General features: G+C 42.0%; 1 protein-coding gene across 1 annotated transcript in view; it reads right to left on the bottom strand.

The window, feature by feature from the left end:
* LOC112225004 (glucose-6-phosphate exchanger SLC37A1) overlaps positions 1–20,127 on the bottom strand; it is a 34,234-nt gene that overhangs the window by 9,294 nt on the left and 4,813 nt on the right. Inside the window, exons 3-12 of the mRNA XM_042307012.1 lie at positions 13,157–13,238; positions 12,411–12,516; positions 12,098–12,176; positions 5,357–5,492; positions 5,112–5,188; positions 4,808–4,974; positions 4,607–4,665; positions 3,926–4,006; positions 3,700–3,828; positions 241–331 (exon numbers count right to left, since the gene is read on the bottom strand). Coding sequence (XP_042162946.1) covers positions 241–331; positions 3,700–3,828; positions 3,926–4,006; positions 4,607–4,665; positions 4,808–4,974; positions 5,112–5,188; positions 5,357–5,492; positions 12,098–12,176; positions 12,411–12,516; positions 13,157–13,238 — 1,007 coding nt within the window. The remainder of the gene's footprint in view (positions 1–240; positions 332–3,699; positions 3,829–3,925; positions 4,007–4,606; positions 4,666–4,807; positions 4,975–5,111; positions 5,189–5,356; positions 5,493–12,097; positions 12,177–12,410; positions 12,517–13,156; positions 13,239–20,127) is intronic.

Genomic DNA, 20,127 nt, shown 5'->3' with positions numbered 1-20,127 from the left:
GGACGTTTCTTTTTTTGCTGAGTTTATATTGAAAATACTGTGATTGAAGAATAATACTTTTCAGAGAATAATTTATAAAACAAAAAAGTAGGTTCATAGTCATTTATACACACTTTCTACCTGGTATTAGATTAAATTCAGATACTCCTATCTTTTATTTAAAAAAAGATGAAAACCCATTCAAAACCCCCTTTCGTGATCCACCAGTTCAGAACCACTGATGTAGTGTAATGTACATACCCGTTTTTGTGATGTAGAGCGGCAGCCAGAAGAGGAAGGTGTAGCTGACCAGCTTGGCAAACAGCAAACAGAGCGAGAACTCTATCACTCCCTGGAGAGAAAAAGAAAAGCATACTGTCAACAAATAAAAACTATACATTTCTCCAGAATAGAATGGCGTGGTACTTTGTATGGTGTATGCTAAGTGCCAGGGGTTTTCCCCTGTTGCTTGTACAGTACCCATGCATTTCTTTCAGATCTATTTAAGTGTATAAGGAACATGTGTCTGCAGGTATTTCTCTACAGTATGAAATGGTATTCGCAACAATTTGATGTACAAAATAAATTAACAAAACAAAACCAACCTGCTTTTCTGTAAAAAAAACCCCTAACATTCTAAATTAGGTCACACAGGCTCAGAAGATTCCCGTGAGGGCAGGACATTTCCTAAGGAAAATAGTCCTGACAGTGCTTCTGCCATGAAGTCTTGGAGACCTAAAAACATCTTGGCTGCAGATATGATGTCCAGCTTCTTGGACTTCTTTGACACTTGTGCTGTACACTGAATGACTGTGGCTATAAATGGCACTATATCTACCTTCTTCACAATGAGTGTATCCAGATCACTCGACTGACTTAAAACACTAGCAACTGGTTGCAAGGCATATCTTCAACACTGTTGCCTCTCGCTCCTTTGACTCTTTTCACCGGCTCCACATAGATCCCTGATCCTTGACACCTCAACCTCCTTCACCCTAACAGGGCACTCAAGGAAGTCTGGAGTATGAACCCCACCACATCTAAAAAAAAAAAATCATATTCTTCAATACCATACTTCTCCTGCCTGCAAACATTTGACACTTGACCATATCCTTCACAATTCTCATACTAATGGTTTGGACACAAAACGCTCAAAGCATACCTCACATATCCAAGCTTCACATATTCAGGTATCGTCTCCTCAAACAACAATAATATCGATAGGCTTTTCTCCTTCCTTCAATTACCAATACAGTGGTTGCACTGTCCTTCTCTCAGCACATATCAAAGCTGCTGGCTAAATTTAGAGGAAACCAAGTCTAGATTTATCGTAATCACTCCTCTTTCAACCCAGCTGCCAAATTAACCCGGAATCTGATGACCATCCTATCCATGCTAGATTACAGAGACATCATTTATAGATTGGCAGGTAAGGGTGTTCTCTAGAGGCTAGAAGAAGAACATCACCATTCGGCCATCAGATTTGCCACCAATGCTCCTTATAGGACACATCACTGCATTCTATACTCCTCTGTAAACTGGTCATCTCTGTATACCCGTCACAAGACCCACTGTTGATGTTTATTTATAAAACCCTCTTAGACCGCAGTCCCCCCTATCTGAGATACCTACTGCAGCCCTCATCCTCTACATACAACACCCTTTCTGCCAGTCACATTCTGTTAAAGGTCCCAAAAAGCACACACATCCCTGGGTCACTCCTCTTTTCAGTTTGCTGCAGCTAGCGACAGAAACAAGCTGCAAAAAACACTCAAACTGGACAGTTTTATCTCCAGCTCTTCATTCAAAGACTCAATCATATACATTCTTACTGACAGTTGTGGCTGCTTCACTTGATGCATTGTTGTCTCTACCTTCTTGACCTTTGTGCTGTTGTCTGTGCCCAATAATGTTTGGACCATGTTTTTTACTGCTACCATGTTGTGTTGCTACCATGCTGTGTTATGTGTTGCTGCCTTATGTTGTCGTCTTAGGTCTCTTTTTATGTGTCTCGTGTGTTTTGTCCTATATTTATATATATATATTTTTTTTTTATCACAGGCCCGTAGGCCTTTTGGTAGGTCGTCATTGTAAATAAGAATTTGTTCTAAACTGACTTGCCTAGTTAAATAAAGGTTCAATAAAAAAAAAAAACAGGTCAGGCGACATGCACTGACCATTCATGGAATTCTCTGACTAAGGTACTCGTCATCTACACTACCAGTCACAAGTTTTAGAACACCCACTCATTCAAGTGTTTTTCCATTTTCTACACTGTAAGATAGTGAACACATCAAAACTATGAAAACACATATGGAATCATGTAGTAATTATTTATTTTAAATTGTTAAACAAATCCAAATATATTTTATATTTGAGATTCTTCAAATAGCCACAGCTTTGCACAATTGTGGCATTCTCTCAACCAGCTTCACCTGGAATGCTTTTCCAACAGTCTTGAAGGAGCTCCCACATATGCTCAGCATTTGTTGGCTGCTTTTCCTTCACTCTGAGGTTTAACTCATCACAAACCATCTTAATTTGGTTGGGGGATTGTGGAGGCCAGGTAATCTGATGCAGCACTCCATCACAAATTATTGGTAAAAACAGACCTTACACAGCCTGGAGGTGTGTTGGGTCATTGTCCTGTTGAAAAATAAATGATAGTCCCACTACGCCCAAACGAGATGGGATGGCGTATCGCTGCAGAATTCTGTGGTAGACATGCTGGTTAAGTGTGCCTTGAATTCCAAATAAATAACAGTGTCACCAGCAAAGCACCCCCACACCATCACACCTCCTCTATGCTTTATGGTGGGAAACACACATGCAGAGATCAGCCGTTCACCCGCACTGCGTCTCACAAAGACACAGCGGTTAGGACCAAAAATCTCACATTTTGACTCCAGACCAAAGGCCAAATTTCTACCGGTCTAATGTCCATTACTTGTGTTTCTTGGCCCTCTTTTTCCTATTGGTGTCCTTTAGTAGTGGTTTCTTTGTAGCAATTTGACCATGAAGGCCTGATTTAAGCAGTCTCCTCTGAACAGTTGATGTTGAGATGTGTCTGTTACTTGAACTCTGTGAATCATTTATTTGGGCTGCAATTTCTGAGGCTGGTAACTCTAATGAACTGATCCTCTGCAGTAGCGGTAACTTTGGGTCTTCCATTCCCGTGGCGGTCCTCATGAGAGCCGGTTTTATCATAGCGCTACAACTCCTTTGGCAGGCACCCTGCTCCGAAGAGCAATACATGTTACTTCTGATGTGGGCAATTTTGCAATTCTTCAATGACACAATTAACCAAAACAAGGCCGCTTCTAGCCACCTTGATTGAACCCACCTTTCCCACTGCTTTCTTCAGTGCTCGATAATACAAATGGATTTCGCAACTGAACCTCCTTGTCCAAAAAACAGTTCCATAAGAAATGCATTATTGGACCGGTCCTTGTCTTCTACTACAACTTTTGCTCGTTCAGTTCCATTCTTTGATTTCACCCATTTCCATTCATTATCACACTTCACTTGCCGCACTTTCCGATTAAAGCAGAGTCGCCATTTTCACAGATTGGACATGAATTGAAAGGCAATAATAAAAACCAGCAGATAAATGGCCCTCCAGGAATTGAAGTTTAACAGCCCTGGCTTTGGGGAACAGGGCCTGGGCCTTTGCTATTGTGTGTGAGCGATATGGGTGGTGTGAGAGGTCAGGCGACTGACCGGAATGCGTAGAGCTCCCATGAAGCTGATGGCCGAGGGCTCTGATTCGCTCTTCACCACCACCACCTGCTGTACTGGGACAGAAACACTACTGTTGTCCTGAGGGAGCAGCAGCTCTGTGTCCCAGTTCTGAGAGAGATGGAGGGGAAAACATGGGTTAATAACACAGATCCACATACAGACACTAACATAAACACAGACAAACTCCGATAAAAAACAGGCACACCTCATATTTGTCTCCCTGTTTGTATGAATGGTACAGTTGCTTGTGTCCATTTGTCCCATTCCAGTTCTTTGTCAGCTTTTGCTGCATGAGGAAAAAAAAGAAAAAAGTACAACACAGTTTACCACAATGTTACGGAGTCTATAGTTTAACATCACTATTATACACAGTGTTCCACCAGCTACTAGTGAAGAAAACTGTAATGCAGTTCACAGTAGCGTGGGAGACTGAAAATGATACCTGTCAATCAAGAAGAACCCTAACTAAAGCTTATACAAGGAATCTGCCCACATGGTAAAAGTTAATCATGTTTCATCCCTTTTGATTTGTGTGTCCGTCTCCAGGGAGGCATTTTTACCAGAGCCAGCCCACACTCAGAGACACTCAGGTACTCTACGTCTACGCAAGGAGCTAAAGTGGGCGACAGTTGTCTAGGAAACGGTTGTCGGGCGCGATGTGCGACAGATGTGATGCTATCCAGGCAAATTCTGATGACGTGTGATCTACACAATGATCCCATTCTTGAACACACATTTTCAAACTAGCATTTAAACTAAGCATTGAACCAAGAGGGGCTTTTTCCTGTCTATATCTGTGAATTTATACCTCTGAAATGTCCTAAATATTATGTCTATACTAAGTAGAGATGCTTTTGAGAACAAGAGAGACATCCTAAGTACTCACATTGTTGCTGCAGGGAGCAGGGTTCTGTACAGCATGGATGCTTCTAAGATCATTTGGATCTACAGACAAAACAGAGTTTAAATGTTTTAATATCAGCATGCAAAATTCTGACCGTCGCATAAATCATCATGCATCGAAGCTAAACAAAGGCAAATGGAATGAGTCTTTCACTCCTCCAACCAATCACGTAGCAGTACTCACGTTCAATGAGGAAGAGGAAGCAGATGATTCCCATGGCAGCAATGATGAGGCCGGGAACGATGAAGGACAAGCCCCAGTTGGAGGAGACCCAGTAGCCTGCGATCAGAGAGCCCAAGATGTTGCCCACCGAGGTGTGGGAGTTCCATATGCCCATGATCAGACCCCTCCTATTGGAGACACCAGTTAAAGTATTCTAACTTCAATGTATATTCTATAACTATTTTCTATTCAATGCATCTCCTATAATGTCAGTGTATCTGAACTATGGAGGAATCATTTCATTTTAACAGATCTTGTGGCTTACCTTCCCTTGCCAAACCAGTTCCCGATGCATGTGACAACACTTGGCCAGCCAGTCGTCTGAACCAAGCCATTAGCCACCTGAGGCAGAGGAGAAACAGAGAGTTAGAAAAACATTCAGAATATAGACCTGTTGTCCTCTGAATTCTCAACTAGTCTTACTATGAAATGTCAGACCAAGAATTTTCTATGGCTTGACTGATATTGTACATGTGTAGGTAGTTACAGTAGGTCCACTTTGTGACTTACCTGGACAAATATATAGAAGCCAAGGCTGTGGATGCTGTAAATGTAGCCCAGGCCAAACAGACAGGTGAAGAGGCCGCTCATCAGCATGCCAAACGTCAGGTACAGACGGATGGGCAGACGCTCACCGATGATGCCACTGCAGGACACACAATGACATTTTAACAATGCATAAGAAAAGTTAATGCAGGCTGACAAAAATGGCTAGCATATTCAGCATAAAAACAGGCTGGCATATTGAGAATTTTTCATCCACCCCTTATATAAAACAAAACATATATTTTGAATGAAAAAAAAATAAAAAATTAAAATATCAACACTATTCGGCATGACATCCAGCACAAGCTTGGCTAGAAGCCATTTGACCTTGCTGAGACACAGAGTTAGTTATGCAACACGGTCCTTGAAAAGCACACTGTGTTCATGTTGTAACACAGAGAGACAGAATGAGGACCCTTTCAGGGCTAAAAGAGAGGGAGGGAAAGAGTGAGAGCGAAAGACAAGAGAGAAAAAAAAAAAAAGAACGCAAGGAGCGAGATATTCCCCCCCTTGACAACTACAATAAAAACAACCAACAAAAATGGGTCACAACTCCTGCAGCTCTGTCGCACACTGGGTCTGTACATAGTCAATGGTAGGCGTCGAGGGGACTATTACTATTAGGTACAACTACAGCTCATCCCTTGGCAGTAGTACTGTAGATTACTTTATCGCCGACCTCAACCCAGAGTCTCGCGGTGTTCACAGTCAGCCCACTGACACTCCTACCAGATTACAGCAAAATCAGTCTACTCTACTTGAACAGAGCAACACTGAAATCACGAGACAAAGCCAAAACAAACCGCACACTATTAAGAAATGCTATAGATGGAAAGTAGTGTAGAAACTTACCAAAAAAACAACAGGAAACAACAATCGCTTTTAGACAACTTCCTGGACAAAACATTTCACTGCAATAGTGAATGCATAAAATTGGCAATAGAAAGCCAAAACAGTATATTTGACCTTCCAGCCTCACCATCAAATCTAAAAATGACAAAACGGTTTGTTGAAGAATGCAAAAACCTAAGAAAGAAATTGAAAAACATATCCAACCAAAAACAGACCCAGAAAACCTGATCCTACACCTTTACTATGTTTAAACACTAAAACGGTACAGGAATACACGAAGGAAACAGCACACCAGAAACCAGCTCAATGTTATTGAAGAATCCATAGAATCAAACCACGTCGGGGAAAATCCGAACACACTAAACAACAACACGAAGAGCTAACGATCCAAAACAGAGGTGTATGGATAAACCACTTCTCATTTTGGCCCTATGAAGAAAGAACAAAAACATAGACATGATCAATTACAAAGCTAACAATCCTCAGCTCTGGCATCTTCCCCAATATTTGGAACCAAGGACTGGTCCCAAAAAACTACTGTGGGATCTGCATCAACAGCAAATTCTCTTCATTATCATTAACAGCAGCCTCCTACATTTCCTCAGTGAAAACATCCTGAGCAAATTTTAAAATGGGCTTTTAACCAAATTACCATGCGACAGACCACGTATTCACCCAGCACACCCTAAAAACAAACCAAATAAAATCTTCTTGTTTTGAAAAAAGCCTGACTCAATTTGACATAGGGGTCGGCTAAATAAATGGAATGCGGTATAAACATAAAATCCACAAAACAAGTGTGCGGTTAAAATTAAAACAGATTTCTTTCCTCAGTGCTGTGTGGTGAAGTAGGGATGCTGCTTGAACCCCACCCTCTTCAACATACATACAGTTGAAGTCAGAAGTTTACATACACCTTAACCAAATACATTTAAACTCAGTTTTTCACAATTCCTGACATTTAATCCTAGTAAAGATTCCTTGTCTAAGTTCAGTTAGGATCACCACAATATTGAAGAAAGTGAAATGTCAGAATAATATCCGAGAGAATGATTTATTTCAGATTTCCTTCTTTCATCACATTCCCAGTGGGTCAGAAGTTTACATACATGCAATTAGTATTTGGTAGCAATGCCTTTAAATTGTTTAACTTGGGTCAAACATTTTGGTTAGCCTTCCACAAGCTTCCCACAAAAAGTTGGGTGATGGCCACTCCAATACCTTGTTGTCCTTAAGCCATTTTGCCACAACTTTGGAAGTATGCTTGGGGGTCACTGTCCATTTGGAAGACCCATTTGCGAACAAGCTTTAACTTCCTGACTGATGTCTTGAGATGTTGCTTCAATATATCCACGTAATTTTCCTACCTCATGATGCCATCTATTTTGTGAAGTGCACCAGTCCCTCTTGCAGCAAAGCACCCCCACAACATGATGCTGCCACCCCCGTGCATCACGGTTGGGATGGTGTTGTTCAGCTTGCAATCCTCCCCCTTTTTCCTCCAAACATAACGATGGTCATTATAACCAAACAGGTCTATTTTTTTTTTCATCAGACCAGAGGACATTTCTCAAAAGTACGATCTTTGTCCCCATGTGCAGCTGCAAACCGTAGTCTGGCTTCTTTATGGCGGTTTTGGAGCAGTGGCTTCTTCCTTGCCAAGTGGCCTTTCAGGTTGGGTCGATATAGGACTCGTTCTACAGTGGATATAGGATACTTTTGTACCAGTTTCCTCCAGCATCTTCACAAGGCCCTTTGCTGTTGTACTGGAATTGATTTGCACTTAGCGCACCAAAGTAAGTTCATCTTTAGGAGACAACTCGTCTCCCTTCCTGAAGCGGTATGACGGCTGCGTGGCCCATGGTGTTTATACTTGCGTACTATTGCGTACTTGTGGAGGTCTACCATTTTTTTTTGCCTGATTTCTTTTGATTTTCCCATGATGTCAAGCAAAGAGGGACTGAGTTTGAAGATAGGCCTTGAAATACATCCACAGGTACACCTTCAATTGACTCAAATTATGTCAATTAGCCTATCAGAAGCTCCTAAAGCCATGACATTATCTTCTGGAATTTTCCAAGATGTTTAAAGGCACAGTCAACTTAGTGTATGTAAACTTCTGACCCACTGGAATTGTACAGTGAATTATAATTGAAATAATCTGTCTGTAAACAATTGTTGGAAAAATTACTTGTGTCATGCACAAAGTAGACTTCCTAACCGACTTGCCAAAACTATAGTTTATTAACAAGAAATTTGCGGAGTGGTTGAAAAACGAGTTAATGACTCCGACCTAAGTGTATGTAAACTTCCGACTTCAACTGTACATACATTACATTACATACATACATACATACATACATAGGTGAGGGCACGAGAACAGTCTGCAGCACCAGGCCTCACCCTACTAGAATCTGAAGTCAAATGTCTACTGTTTACTGATGATCTGTTGCTTCTGTCACCAACCAAGGAGGGCCTACAGCAGCACCTACACTACCGTTCAAAAGATTGGGGTCAAAATAAACATTTTCGTTCATTAAAATAACATCAAATTGATCAGAAATACAGTGTAGACATTGTTAATATTATAGCCTTCATTTCTCAGAACAAGAATAGACTGATGAGTTTCAGAAGACAGTTTTTTGTTTCTGGCCATTTTGAGCCTGTAATCAAACCCAAATGCTGATGCTCCAGATACTCAACTAGTCTAAAGAAGGCCAGTTTTATTGCTTCTTTAAGCAGCACTACAGTTTTCAGCTGTGCTAAAATAATTGCAAAAGGGTTTTCTGATGATCAATTAGCCTTTTCAAATGATAAACTTGGATGAGATAACACAACGTGCCATTGGAAAACAGGAGTGATGGTTGCTGATAATGGACCTCTGTACGCCTACGTAGATATTCCATTAAAAATCAGCCTTTTCCTGCAACAATAGTCATTTACAACATTAATGTCTACACTGTATTTCTGATCAATTTGATGTTATTTTAAAATGGACAAAAAAAACATGATTTTCTTTCAAAAACAAGAACATTTCTAAGTGACCCAAACTTTTGAATGAAAGTGTAGATCTTCTGCACTGATTCTGTCAGACCTGGGCCCAGACAGTAAAAAAGTAAAATAAAATAAAAAAGAGAAAAATAATTGTGTCGCAAAAAAGGTCCCGTCACCAGGACCACAAATACAAATTCCATCTAGATACCATTTCCCTAGAGCACAAACTATACCTACCTCTGCCTAAATATCAGCACTACAGATAACTTCCAAAAAGCTGTGATTGATTTGAGAGACAAGGTAAGAAGGGCCTTCTACGCCATCAAAAGAAACATAAAATTCAATATCCCAATTAGGATCTGGCTAGAAATAATTGATATCAGTTAAAATTCTTGAATCAGGGTCTGCTCACCAACCAAAGATTCACAAAATGGGACAAACACTCTGCTAGACTCTGCTAGCGCTGTGGAGGTCACGAAATTTCACCAGCCGGTGATTTTCAAGCAAATAACTGTCGGTCTCATGGTAATTGACCGTTAATTAACATAAACACATTTAGCATCTCCTGGCTTCCGCCCATGGCCTACAAGCCACTGATACAGACCTATGGAACATCTACATTTTTAAAAGTCTAATAAATCCATGTAATATAGCCTACGCCATCACAATAAATCTATTATTTATTTTAGACAGGTCTAAAGAAACATGATAGGAAAATGTAGTCCATTTCAGAATAACAGAGTAGCATACTCTGAGTGGTCCTTATGTTAGGTCCTGATCTGGCTATGTTAAAATGGCTGTGGCCTACACCAGTTCATTTAGCAGACAAGAGTTGCTTAGAATTCCTTGGAATTATTTTATATTAGAATACTACTGAACAAAGCTGAATAAAATAGAAAGGATATTTTCTCCAAACGATGTGAGAGAGTGCGCACATGCGGCTAACAAAGAAATAGATACTTCTATTTGCTTAATTTTGAGTTATTCATGTAACTTTAGTTGTTCTACAAACATTGGACTATATGTTTAGATTTTTAATACATTGTAAGGCTGCATGATGCAACTAGAATGATTTTTAAAAAGTTGCTTGAAAAGGCACGAGCTCCGCTTAGTTTTTTTTGCACAGACCGTACACACACACACACACACACACACACACACACACACTTCCTCACTCGTCTCTCATTCACAATCTGACAAGCACTTGATAATGCTTTGAATTTCCCGGCTGCATCCCCTTTGTGTGGCCGTAATGCACCCGGGAAAAAAGCCATGCCTTTTGCAGCGTGGCCGTTGTGTCCTTGGCCCAGAGTGCTGGGTTGTGCCCTTCTCAAAAGCACCCCTCACTCACATGGCTTTCCATCACGTGATTGGGTCTTTTTTTAGGTTACAAGTGAAAACAGACGCATCGGGTACGCAACTGCGCGCGTACTTATCCAATTCTGAGGTGCATATTTAAGATATCGGAAGAACTGTCCACATTTACTTTGTCAGCCATCAAGAAGAATAGGCCTAACAAACAGCAAAAGCACTAGCCTGTCAATCTACTATCCCCCATAGTACCAAAGTTGACCTATTCTATGGAGGAAACAAATAATCCAAACATAGTCCGGGACAGCTGCGGAATGCGATAGATCCCAAATTAATACAACCACGAGAGTAAAAAAAAAAAGAAATTACGCAATGTGGCTGACGCAACAGATCTAATAGTTTAGCAACATTTAAAGCTAAACGTTCTGGCTGTTGCTTCACATTGTAAGTGCAGCAAAGTGCACATGGCAGAAGGCTAAACGCACAAATGCTCCATTAGCAGGAAAACACCATTATCAAAAGTGACCGCAAATGTGATTCATGTAATGCTTTTATTATAAAAGGTGCATTTTTATGGTGAAAAATGATCTTCCCCAAACTTGAAACTCAAACGCTGCTTATGTATGCCAGTTAGGCTCTACACCCCTTGTAAAGCAAATGAATGATCTTCATTTTAAGAAGTTATTTTGGCCACGTTAGTTGTGATACAAACCTTATCAAAAAAAAATGTAGGCCTATGGGCCAGGCTACATAAGGTATTGTCAACAAAAGGCATTGTCTTACGCTGGGCATCATCCACGAGTGATAGGCTAATATTGTCACCCATCAGACTATTCTTGATTTAATCTGGTCTTTACATATACTATATATATATATATGTGTGAAATATGTTTTGATTTAGAATGGACCATTATCATGCACCCGTCTCCAAACTGTGGCAGGAGAAAAAAAACAAACATGTCATCTATGTACCAAGAGGAGGACACTTTTCCTGTGGTTCATTTTCATGCCAGCCAGGTAGGCTATACTCCTGTTGTAAAATAAGCAATGTGCTTAATATTAGGAAACTTGAGAAATAAATTATAGTAGGCCTATAGAAAGCTGAAGGATCCTCTTTTTAAGAGGCCATCACTCTTGTTTTCTCACACCATTTCATAGCCTATAGAAAAACGTTGCGCAACATGAGCTCATGAACTCTCATGAAGTGTTTGATTGGATTTTCGAATACATTTGCAATGATGTCAGAGTGATGAGAGGGACAACAGAGCGCTGAGTACCAGGCAGTTAGCAAGTTGGTAGGTTACTAATGACCATCAGCAGCATCAGAGCTTGGAGAAGCCTAATCACTGTGACTAAACGGTCATGTGGAATTTGACTGCCTTCAAGACTCGTGACCACCTGCGGTAATACGGTCACCGTAACAGCCCTAGACTCTGCAGTGTGACTGACTGACTGAAGGATGAGAGATGGGGGAAGCGCTTTATCCGATAACTAGAGCCCAGAGGTATTCCTGATCAGGTAATGTGGACAGCCTAGTTTTAGCCTTACCTGAGGAACATGCCCACAGCATAGGCACAGAGGAAGGAGTAGTCCATGGCTCCCAGCAGCTGCTTATAGTTGCTTTTATCTAGATATGGAGGTAGTTTTACATGAGAATGACATCAATTCAACCAAGGACCATCTGAATACAGGCTCCTGGGTTTGGTTATGGGGATCGACAACAATGTGTGAATGAATAGTAACAAATGTGTGATTAGTGATAAGTGTAGGGATAGAGGATGCATAACATTTAGTAGAGCAAGTGGGAGAAAGAGTGATTGAGAGACTGAAAGGGGGGACAAGGGGTTGAGTGGGGTCTCACCAAAGGGTTTCCAGCTGCACTCTGCAGCTGTGTGGAGGTTTGGCAGCTGGCTACTACTGGCTGTGGAGAGCTCATTGAGAGCTGAGCAGTTCTTATGCAGCTCACTCTGTGGAATAAATAATCATATTGTGCAAACATTCACGTGTGTGTGCACACACTGAAAAAAAAAGCACAAGCTACAGTAAACCCAACATATATAGCTGGTCAAACATTAATCTAAAATACATTTAATACTAAATGTCAAGGTGCTTCCAGCCATGCTATGGTTCCAAGGTAAACAATGGTGGATAACATTGGTTACATAAATAGTTCATCCCTGGCTCTGCTTTGGGAGGGACACTGTCATTCTGATATACTGTCACAGACAGGGGCGCAACTTTGGGGGAATTTATTTTGTATCCAGTCGGATAAACACTCCAAACAGCCTACCCGACAGCTCGGAAGCGTCCCATGGTTCGAAAGCACACCGTTGCCTCGTTTTGTATCATATTCCAATGATAAAACTGGGGGGGACGAAAATGCAATTTCAGAATGTTGCGCCCCAGATATAGTAGCAGGATGAATCACATTAAGGCTGATCAGGTTACAACAACACCTGTGCTGATAACATGTATATTTAATGTGTGGATAGGAGTATATATTTAGTAAATCTCTTATTATGTGCTATGCCAGTATAGTCCAGTAAATTCCCTATAGGGACATCAGATGTATGTGTGTATATATTTATATACACACACATACGTTACCTTGACGATGCTGATGGGTTTTCTGGACAGGTGGAAGCTGGTGTACAGCAGGAAGGTGAGGCTAAATGTGAAGGCTCGGTACCTGGAGGGAGACAACACAACACAAGGGGGCAGCAGTGAGAAGGGCTGGATAGAGGTCGTCGGTGGGTAGCATTCATCCCTGACCACTATCACTGATAGAGTGGTCAGGGATGAATCATTCCCACAACGGTCAGTGTGAGGTTTGGGTTTAGGGTAATCTGATCCTAGATATGTCCTTAGATAAGCTCAGCAAAGAAAGAAACATCCGCTCACTGTCAACTGCATTTATTAACAGCAAACTTGTGTAAATATTGTGTAAATGTGTAAATATTTGTATGAATATAAGATTCAACAACTGAGACAAACTGAACAAGTTCCACAGACATGTGACTAAAATAAATGGTATAATATAATGTGTCCCTGAACAAGGCGCGGGGGGTGAAATGGCCCTAGCCCTCACCCTCCGATATCCAACATGCTCTCCTCACCCTCCGATCCCAGACATGCTCTATGGGATTGAGATCCGGGCTCGTCACTGGCCATGGCAGAACACTGACATTCCTGTCTTGCAGGAAATCATGCACAGAACGAGCAGTATGGTATTGTAATGCTGGAGGGTCATGTCAGGATGAGACTGCAGGAAGGGTACCATATGAAGGAGGAGGATGTCTTCCCTGTAATGCACAGCATTGAGATTGCCTGCAATGACAACAAACTCAGTCAGATGATGCTGTGACACACCGCCCCAAACCATGATGGACCCTCCACCTCCAAATCGATCCCGCTCCAGAGTACAGGCCTTGGTGTAACACTCATTCCTTTGACGATAAACGTGAATCCGACCATCACCTCTGGTGAGACAAAACCATGACTCGTCAGTGAAGAGCACTCTTTGCCAGTCCTGTCTGGTCCAGCAACGGTGGGTTTGTGCCCATAGGCGACGTTGTTGCCGGTGATGTCTGGCGAGGACCTGCCTTACCAACAGACCTACAAGCCATCAGTCCAGCCTCTCTCAGCGTATTGCGGACAGTCTGAGCACTGATGGAGAGATTGTGCGTTCCTGGTGTAACTTGGGCAGTTGTTGCCATCCTGTACCTGTCCCGCAGGTGTGATGTTCGGATGTACCGATCCTGTGCAGGTGTTGTTACATGTGGTCTGCCACTGCGAGAACAATCAGCTGTCCATCCTGTCTCCCTGTAGCACTGTCTTAGGCATCTCACATTATGGAGATTGCAATTTATTGCTCTGGCCACATCTGCAGTCCTCATGCCTCCTTGCAGCATGCCTAAGGCATGTTCACCCAGATGAGCAGGGACCCTGGGCATCTTTCTATTGGTGTTTATCAGAGTCAGCAGAAAGGCCTCTTTAGTGTCATAACTGGTCATAACTGTGACCTTAATTGCCTACCGTGTCTTAATGACCGTTCCACAGGTGCATGTTCATTAATTGTTTATGGTTCATTGAACAAGCATGGGAAACAGTGTTTAAACCCTTTACAATGAAAATCTGTGAATTTTTATGAATTATCTTTCAAAGACAGGGTCCTGAAAAAGGGACGTTTTGCTGAGTTTGTGTTGTTGATGTTAACTTATATTCTGAGAGGGTGGAAGACAACTGGACATTGGACCTCTTGGCTGGACTGACTGGCTGGCTTCGTGTATAGTGGCGTAAATGAGCTGAATGGAGATCAAACATTTCACATGGGAGGGTGTCACCAAGACACAATCAAAGTGATTTGCAAATCTTTGCAATATACAGTTGAAGTCCCAAGTTTACATACACTTAGGTTGGAGTCATTAAAACTAGTTTTTAAACCACTCCACAAATTTCTTGTTAACAAACTATAGTTTTGGCAAGTTGGTTAGGACATCTACTTTGTGCATGACACAAGTAATTTTTCCAACAATTGTTTACAGATTATTCCACTGTATCACAATTCCAGCGGGTCAGAATTTGACATACACTAAGTTGACTGTGCCTTTAAAAAGCTTGGAAAATTCCAGAAAATGTCATGTCAATTAGCCTATCAGAAGCCTCTAAAGCCATCATTTGAGTCAATTGGAGCTGTACCAGTGGATGTATTTCAAGGCCTTCCTTAAAACTCAGTGCCTCCTTGCTTGACATAATGGGAAAATCAAAATAAATCAGCCAAGCCCTCAGAAAACAAATGGTAGACCTCCACAAGTCTGGTTCATACTTGGGAGCTATTTCCAAACGCCTGAAGGTACCACGTTCATCTGTACAACCAATAAACACCATGGGACCACGCAGCCGTCATACCGCTCAGGAAGGACACGCGTTCTGTCTCCTAGAGATGAACGTACTTTGGTGCGAAAAGTGCAAATCAATCCCAGAACAACAGCAAAGGACCTTGTTAAAATGCTGGAGGAAACAGGTACAAAATTATCTATATTCACAATAAAACAAGTCCTATAGCGACATAACCTGATAGGCCACTCAGCAAGGAGGAAGCCACTGCTCCAAAACCACCATAAAAAAGTCAGACTACGGTTTGCAGCTACACATGGGGACAAAGATCGTACTTTTTGGAGAAATGTCCTCTGGTCTGATGAAACAAAAATGTAACTGTTTGGCCATAATGACCATCATTATTTGGAGGAAAAAGGGGGAGGATTGCAAGCCAAAGAACATTATCCCAACTGTGAAGCACGGAGGTGGCAGCATCATGTTGTGGGGGTGCTTTGCTGCAGGAGGGACTGGTGCACTTCACAAAATAGATGGCGTCATGAGGCAGGAAAATTATGTGGATATATTGAAGCAACATCAAGATATCAGTCAGGAAGTTAAAGCTTGGTCGCAAATGGGTCTTCCAAATGGACAATTACCCCAAGCATACTTCCAAAGTTGTGGCAAAATGGCTTAAGGACAACAAAGTCAAGGTATCGGAGTGGCCATCACAAAGCCCTGACCTCAATCCCATAGAAAGTTTGTGGGCAGAATTGAAAAAGCTTGTGCGAACAAGGAGGCCTACAAACCTGACTCAGTTACACCAGCTCGGTCAGGAGGGATGGGCCAAAATTAACCCAACTTATTGTGGGAAGATAATGGAATGCTACTCGAAACGTTTGACCCAAGTTCAACAATTTAAAAGGCAATGCTACCAAATACTAATTGAGTGTATGCAAACTTCTGACCCACTGGGAATGAGATTGATTTCTTTCATCACTACTATTATTCTGACATTTCACATTCATAAAATAAATGAGTGATCCTAACTGACCTAAGACAGGGAATTTTTACTTGGATTAAATGTCAGGAATTGTGAAAAACTGAGTTTAAATGTATTTGGCTAAGGTGTATGTAAACTTCTGACTTCAACTGTAATTCAATGTTAAAGTACACAGTGAGAACTGTTAAGTATAACAAAGGCCAGGATGTGCCGTTCCTTTAACTCTCCCACTCACTCAGTCATTTCCTTGTGGACTTGTGCAATTGGCAAACAAATTGAGTTTAACATATCCGGACACGTCTAACCCCTGCCCTAGCCAAACGCAGCCACCTCGACGTGGGTCTGCCCCTGACCTAGCCAAACGCAGCCACCTCGACGTCGGTCTTCTCCTGACTTAGCCAAACACAGCCACCATGACGTGGGTCTGCCCCTGGACGACCCTGACCTAGCCAAATGCAGCAACCTCGACGTCGGTCTTCTCCTGACTTAGCCAAACGCAGCCACCTCGACATGGGTCTGCCCCTGCACGAGCCAAACAGAGCCACTTATGGCAGCCTGGATGTCTTAACACCACCATAAACCATTCCTAGAGACCAATTGCTAAGGAGTGGAAAGTAGCCAGAGGGAAGAATCCCTGATTGCCTTTACACATTCACAACAGCTGGGCAGCATGTGTGCGTGTTTGTATCTCTCTCTCCATGTGTCGAGTGGGGAGGGGGTTGTGTTCATAAGACATGACAGGAAGGGGACAGTTAGGACACTGGCTATGTGTCTTCCTTGTTGCTGCCATAATAGCCATAATAAAAAGTAACACAATAAGAATAACAATACCAAGTCAGTGTGCAGGGGTACAGGCTAGTTGAGGTAATCTGTACATGTAGGTGGGGGCAAAGTAACTATGCATAGGTAACAAACAAACAGCGAGTAGCAGCTGGGGGAAGACAAACAGGTTTCCCTCAAGAATTTCTCTGTATTTAGCGGCAGCCATCATTCCTTTAATTCTGACCAGTTTCCCAGTCCCTGGCGATGAAAAACATCCCCACAGCATGATGCTGCCACCACCATGCTTCACTGTGGGGATGGTGTTCACGGGGTGATGAGAGGTGTTGGGTTTGCACCAGACATAGCATTTTCCTTGATGGCCAAAAAGCTCAATTTTAGTCTCATCTGACCAGAATATCTTCTTCCATATGTTTGCGGAGTCTCCCACATGCCTATTTTTTGGCTTTTTTCTGGCCACTCGTCCATAAAGCCCAGCTCAGTGGAGTGTATGGCATAAAGTGGTCCTATGAACAGATACTCCAATCTCCGCTGTGGAGCTTTGTAGCTCTTAAAGGGTTATCGTTGGGCTCTTTGTTGCCTCTCTGATTAATGCCCTCCTTATCTGGTCCGTGAGTTTTGGTGGGCGGTTTGTTGTGGTGCCATATTCTTTCAATTTTTTAATAATGGATTTAAATGGTGTTCCGTGGGATGTTCAAAGTTCAGGATATAATTTTTTTTTTTAAAACAACCCTGATCTGTACTTCTCCACAACATTGTCCCTGACCTGTTTGGCGAGCTCCTTGGTCTTCGTGGTGTCACTTGTTTGGTGGTGCCCCTTTCTTATTGGTGTTGCAGACTCTGAGGCCTTTCAGAACGGGTGTATATATATGCACTGAGATCATGTGACACTTAGATTGCACACAGGTGGACTAACTAATTATGTGACTTTGAAAGTAATTGGTTGCACCAGACCTTTTCCTTGCAAAGGGGGTGAATACTTACGCACCACTTTTACGATTTTAATTTGAGAACTTATTTAAACAAGTAATTCTTTCCATTTCACTTCACCAATTTGGATTATTTTGTGTACGTTCTTTACATGAAATCCAAACAAAAATCCATTTAAATTACAGGTTGTAATGCAACAAAATAGGAAAAATGCCAAGGGGGATGAATTATTTTGCAAGGCACTGCACTTACAGTCACTGTGGGGACGACATCATTGATGCACTTATTGATGAAGCCGATGATTGAGGTGGTGTATTCCTCAATTCCATTGGATGAATCCCGGAACATATTCCAGTCTGTGCTAGCAAAACTGGCCTGTAGTGTAGCTTCCGCGTCATCTGACCACTTCCGTATTGAGCGAGTCACTGGTACTTCCTGCTTTAGTTTTTGCTTGTAAGCAGGAGGACAGTGGTCAGATTTGCCAAATGGAGGGCAGGGGAGAGCTTTGTATGCATCTGTGTGTTTTTTATTTCACCAGGTAGGCCAGTTGAGAACGAGTTCTAATTTACAACTGTGACCTGTCCAAGATAAAGCAAAGCAGTGCGACAAAAGTGTGTGGAGTAAAGGTGGTCTTGGATTTTTTTTCTTCCCTGGTTGCACATGTGACATGCTGGTAAAAATTTGGTAAACTGATTTAAGTTTGCCTGCATTAAAGTCCCCGGCCATTAGGAGCGCCGCTTCTGATGAGCATTTTCTTCTTTACTTATGGTCTTATAGAGTTGTTTGAGAGCGATCTTAGTGCCAGCTTCGCTTTGTGGTGGTAAATAGACGGCTACGAATAATACAGATGAGAACTCTTGGTAGATAGTGTGGTCGACAGCTTATCATAAGATACTCTACCTCAGGCGAGCAATATCTCAAGACTTCTTTAATATTAGACATCGCGCACAAGCTGTTATTGACAAAAAGACACACACACCCACTCGTCTTACTAGAGGTAGCGTCTCTGTTCTGCCGTTACATGGAAAATCCCGCCAGCTCTATATTGTCCGTTTCTTTGTTCAGCCACGTCTCGATGAAACATAAGATGTTCGTTTTTAATGTCCAGTTGGTAGGATAATCTTAATAGTAGGTCATCAATTTTATTTTCTAACGACGCACGTTAGCAAGAAGAATGGAAGGCATTGGGAGTTTACTCGCTCGCCTCCGGCTTCTCAGAAGGATCCCCGATCTGCGTCCCCTTTTCGTGCAAGAGGCCTGGATCTGGGACTGTTTCAGTGAAAGCAGCATATTGTTCTCATTGGACTCTTTAAAGGAAAAGGTTTCTTCCAGTCCACGGTGAGTAATTGCTTTTCTGATGTCCAAAAGTTATTTTCAGTCATAAGAGACGGTAGCACCAACATTATGTACACAATAAGTTAAAAACCAAGTTCCACAAAACGCAAAAATAAATCCCCCAAAATTGCACAATTGGTTGGGAGAATGTAAAACGTCAGTCATGTTCTTTGGCGCCAACTCTCAGATAGGACCAGACATACGGGGTGGCAGGTAGCCTAGTGGTTAGAGCATTGGGCCAGTAACTGAAAGGTTGCTGGATCGAATCCCCGAGCTGACAAGGTAAAAATCTGTTGTTCTGCCCCTGAACAAGGCAGTTAACCCACTGTTCCCTGGTAGGCCGTCATTGTAAATAAGAATTTGTTCTTAACTGACCTACCTAGTTAAATAAAAAATATGATATAGGAGACAGTGCAGAGGGAGACTGGACTGGCTACAGCCACTGTCACTCACACTGTATAACAAGTCAGTCTGAATGCAATTAAATGTGATAAAGCTATAAGAAATACTTCAATGTCAGGTTCAGAACAGGGTTCTTGATAATAAATAAGATCAGGAGTTGTTCCTGAGCAGGAACAACACCTGGCCCTAATAATGACTGGGATACATGATCATTAAGCTGCCTGTAAGTATACAGGGCTATACAGTAGATGGTACGTATTCCCTACTCTACATGATGTATGGGAACTTAGAGGACAGTTCTGTTATTTGCACA

Source organism: Oncorhynchus tshawytscha, linkage group LG26, assembly GCF_018296145.1.
Source record: "Oncorhynchus tshawytscha isolate Ot180627B linkage group LG26, Otsh_v2.0, whole genome shotgun sequence".
Classification (NCBI taxonomy): domain Eukaryota; kingdom Metazoa; phylum Chordata; class Actinopteri; order Salmoniformes; family Salmonidae; genus Oncorhynchus; species Oncorhynchus tshawytscha.
The sequence above is the reverse complement of the archived record's forward strand: the minus strand, read 5'-3'. Positions and strand labels throughout refer to the sequence as shown.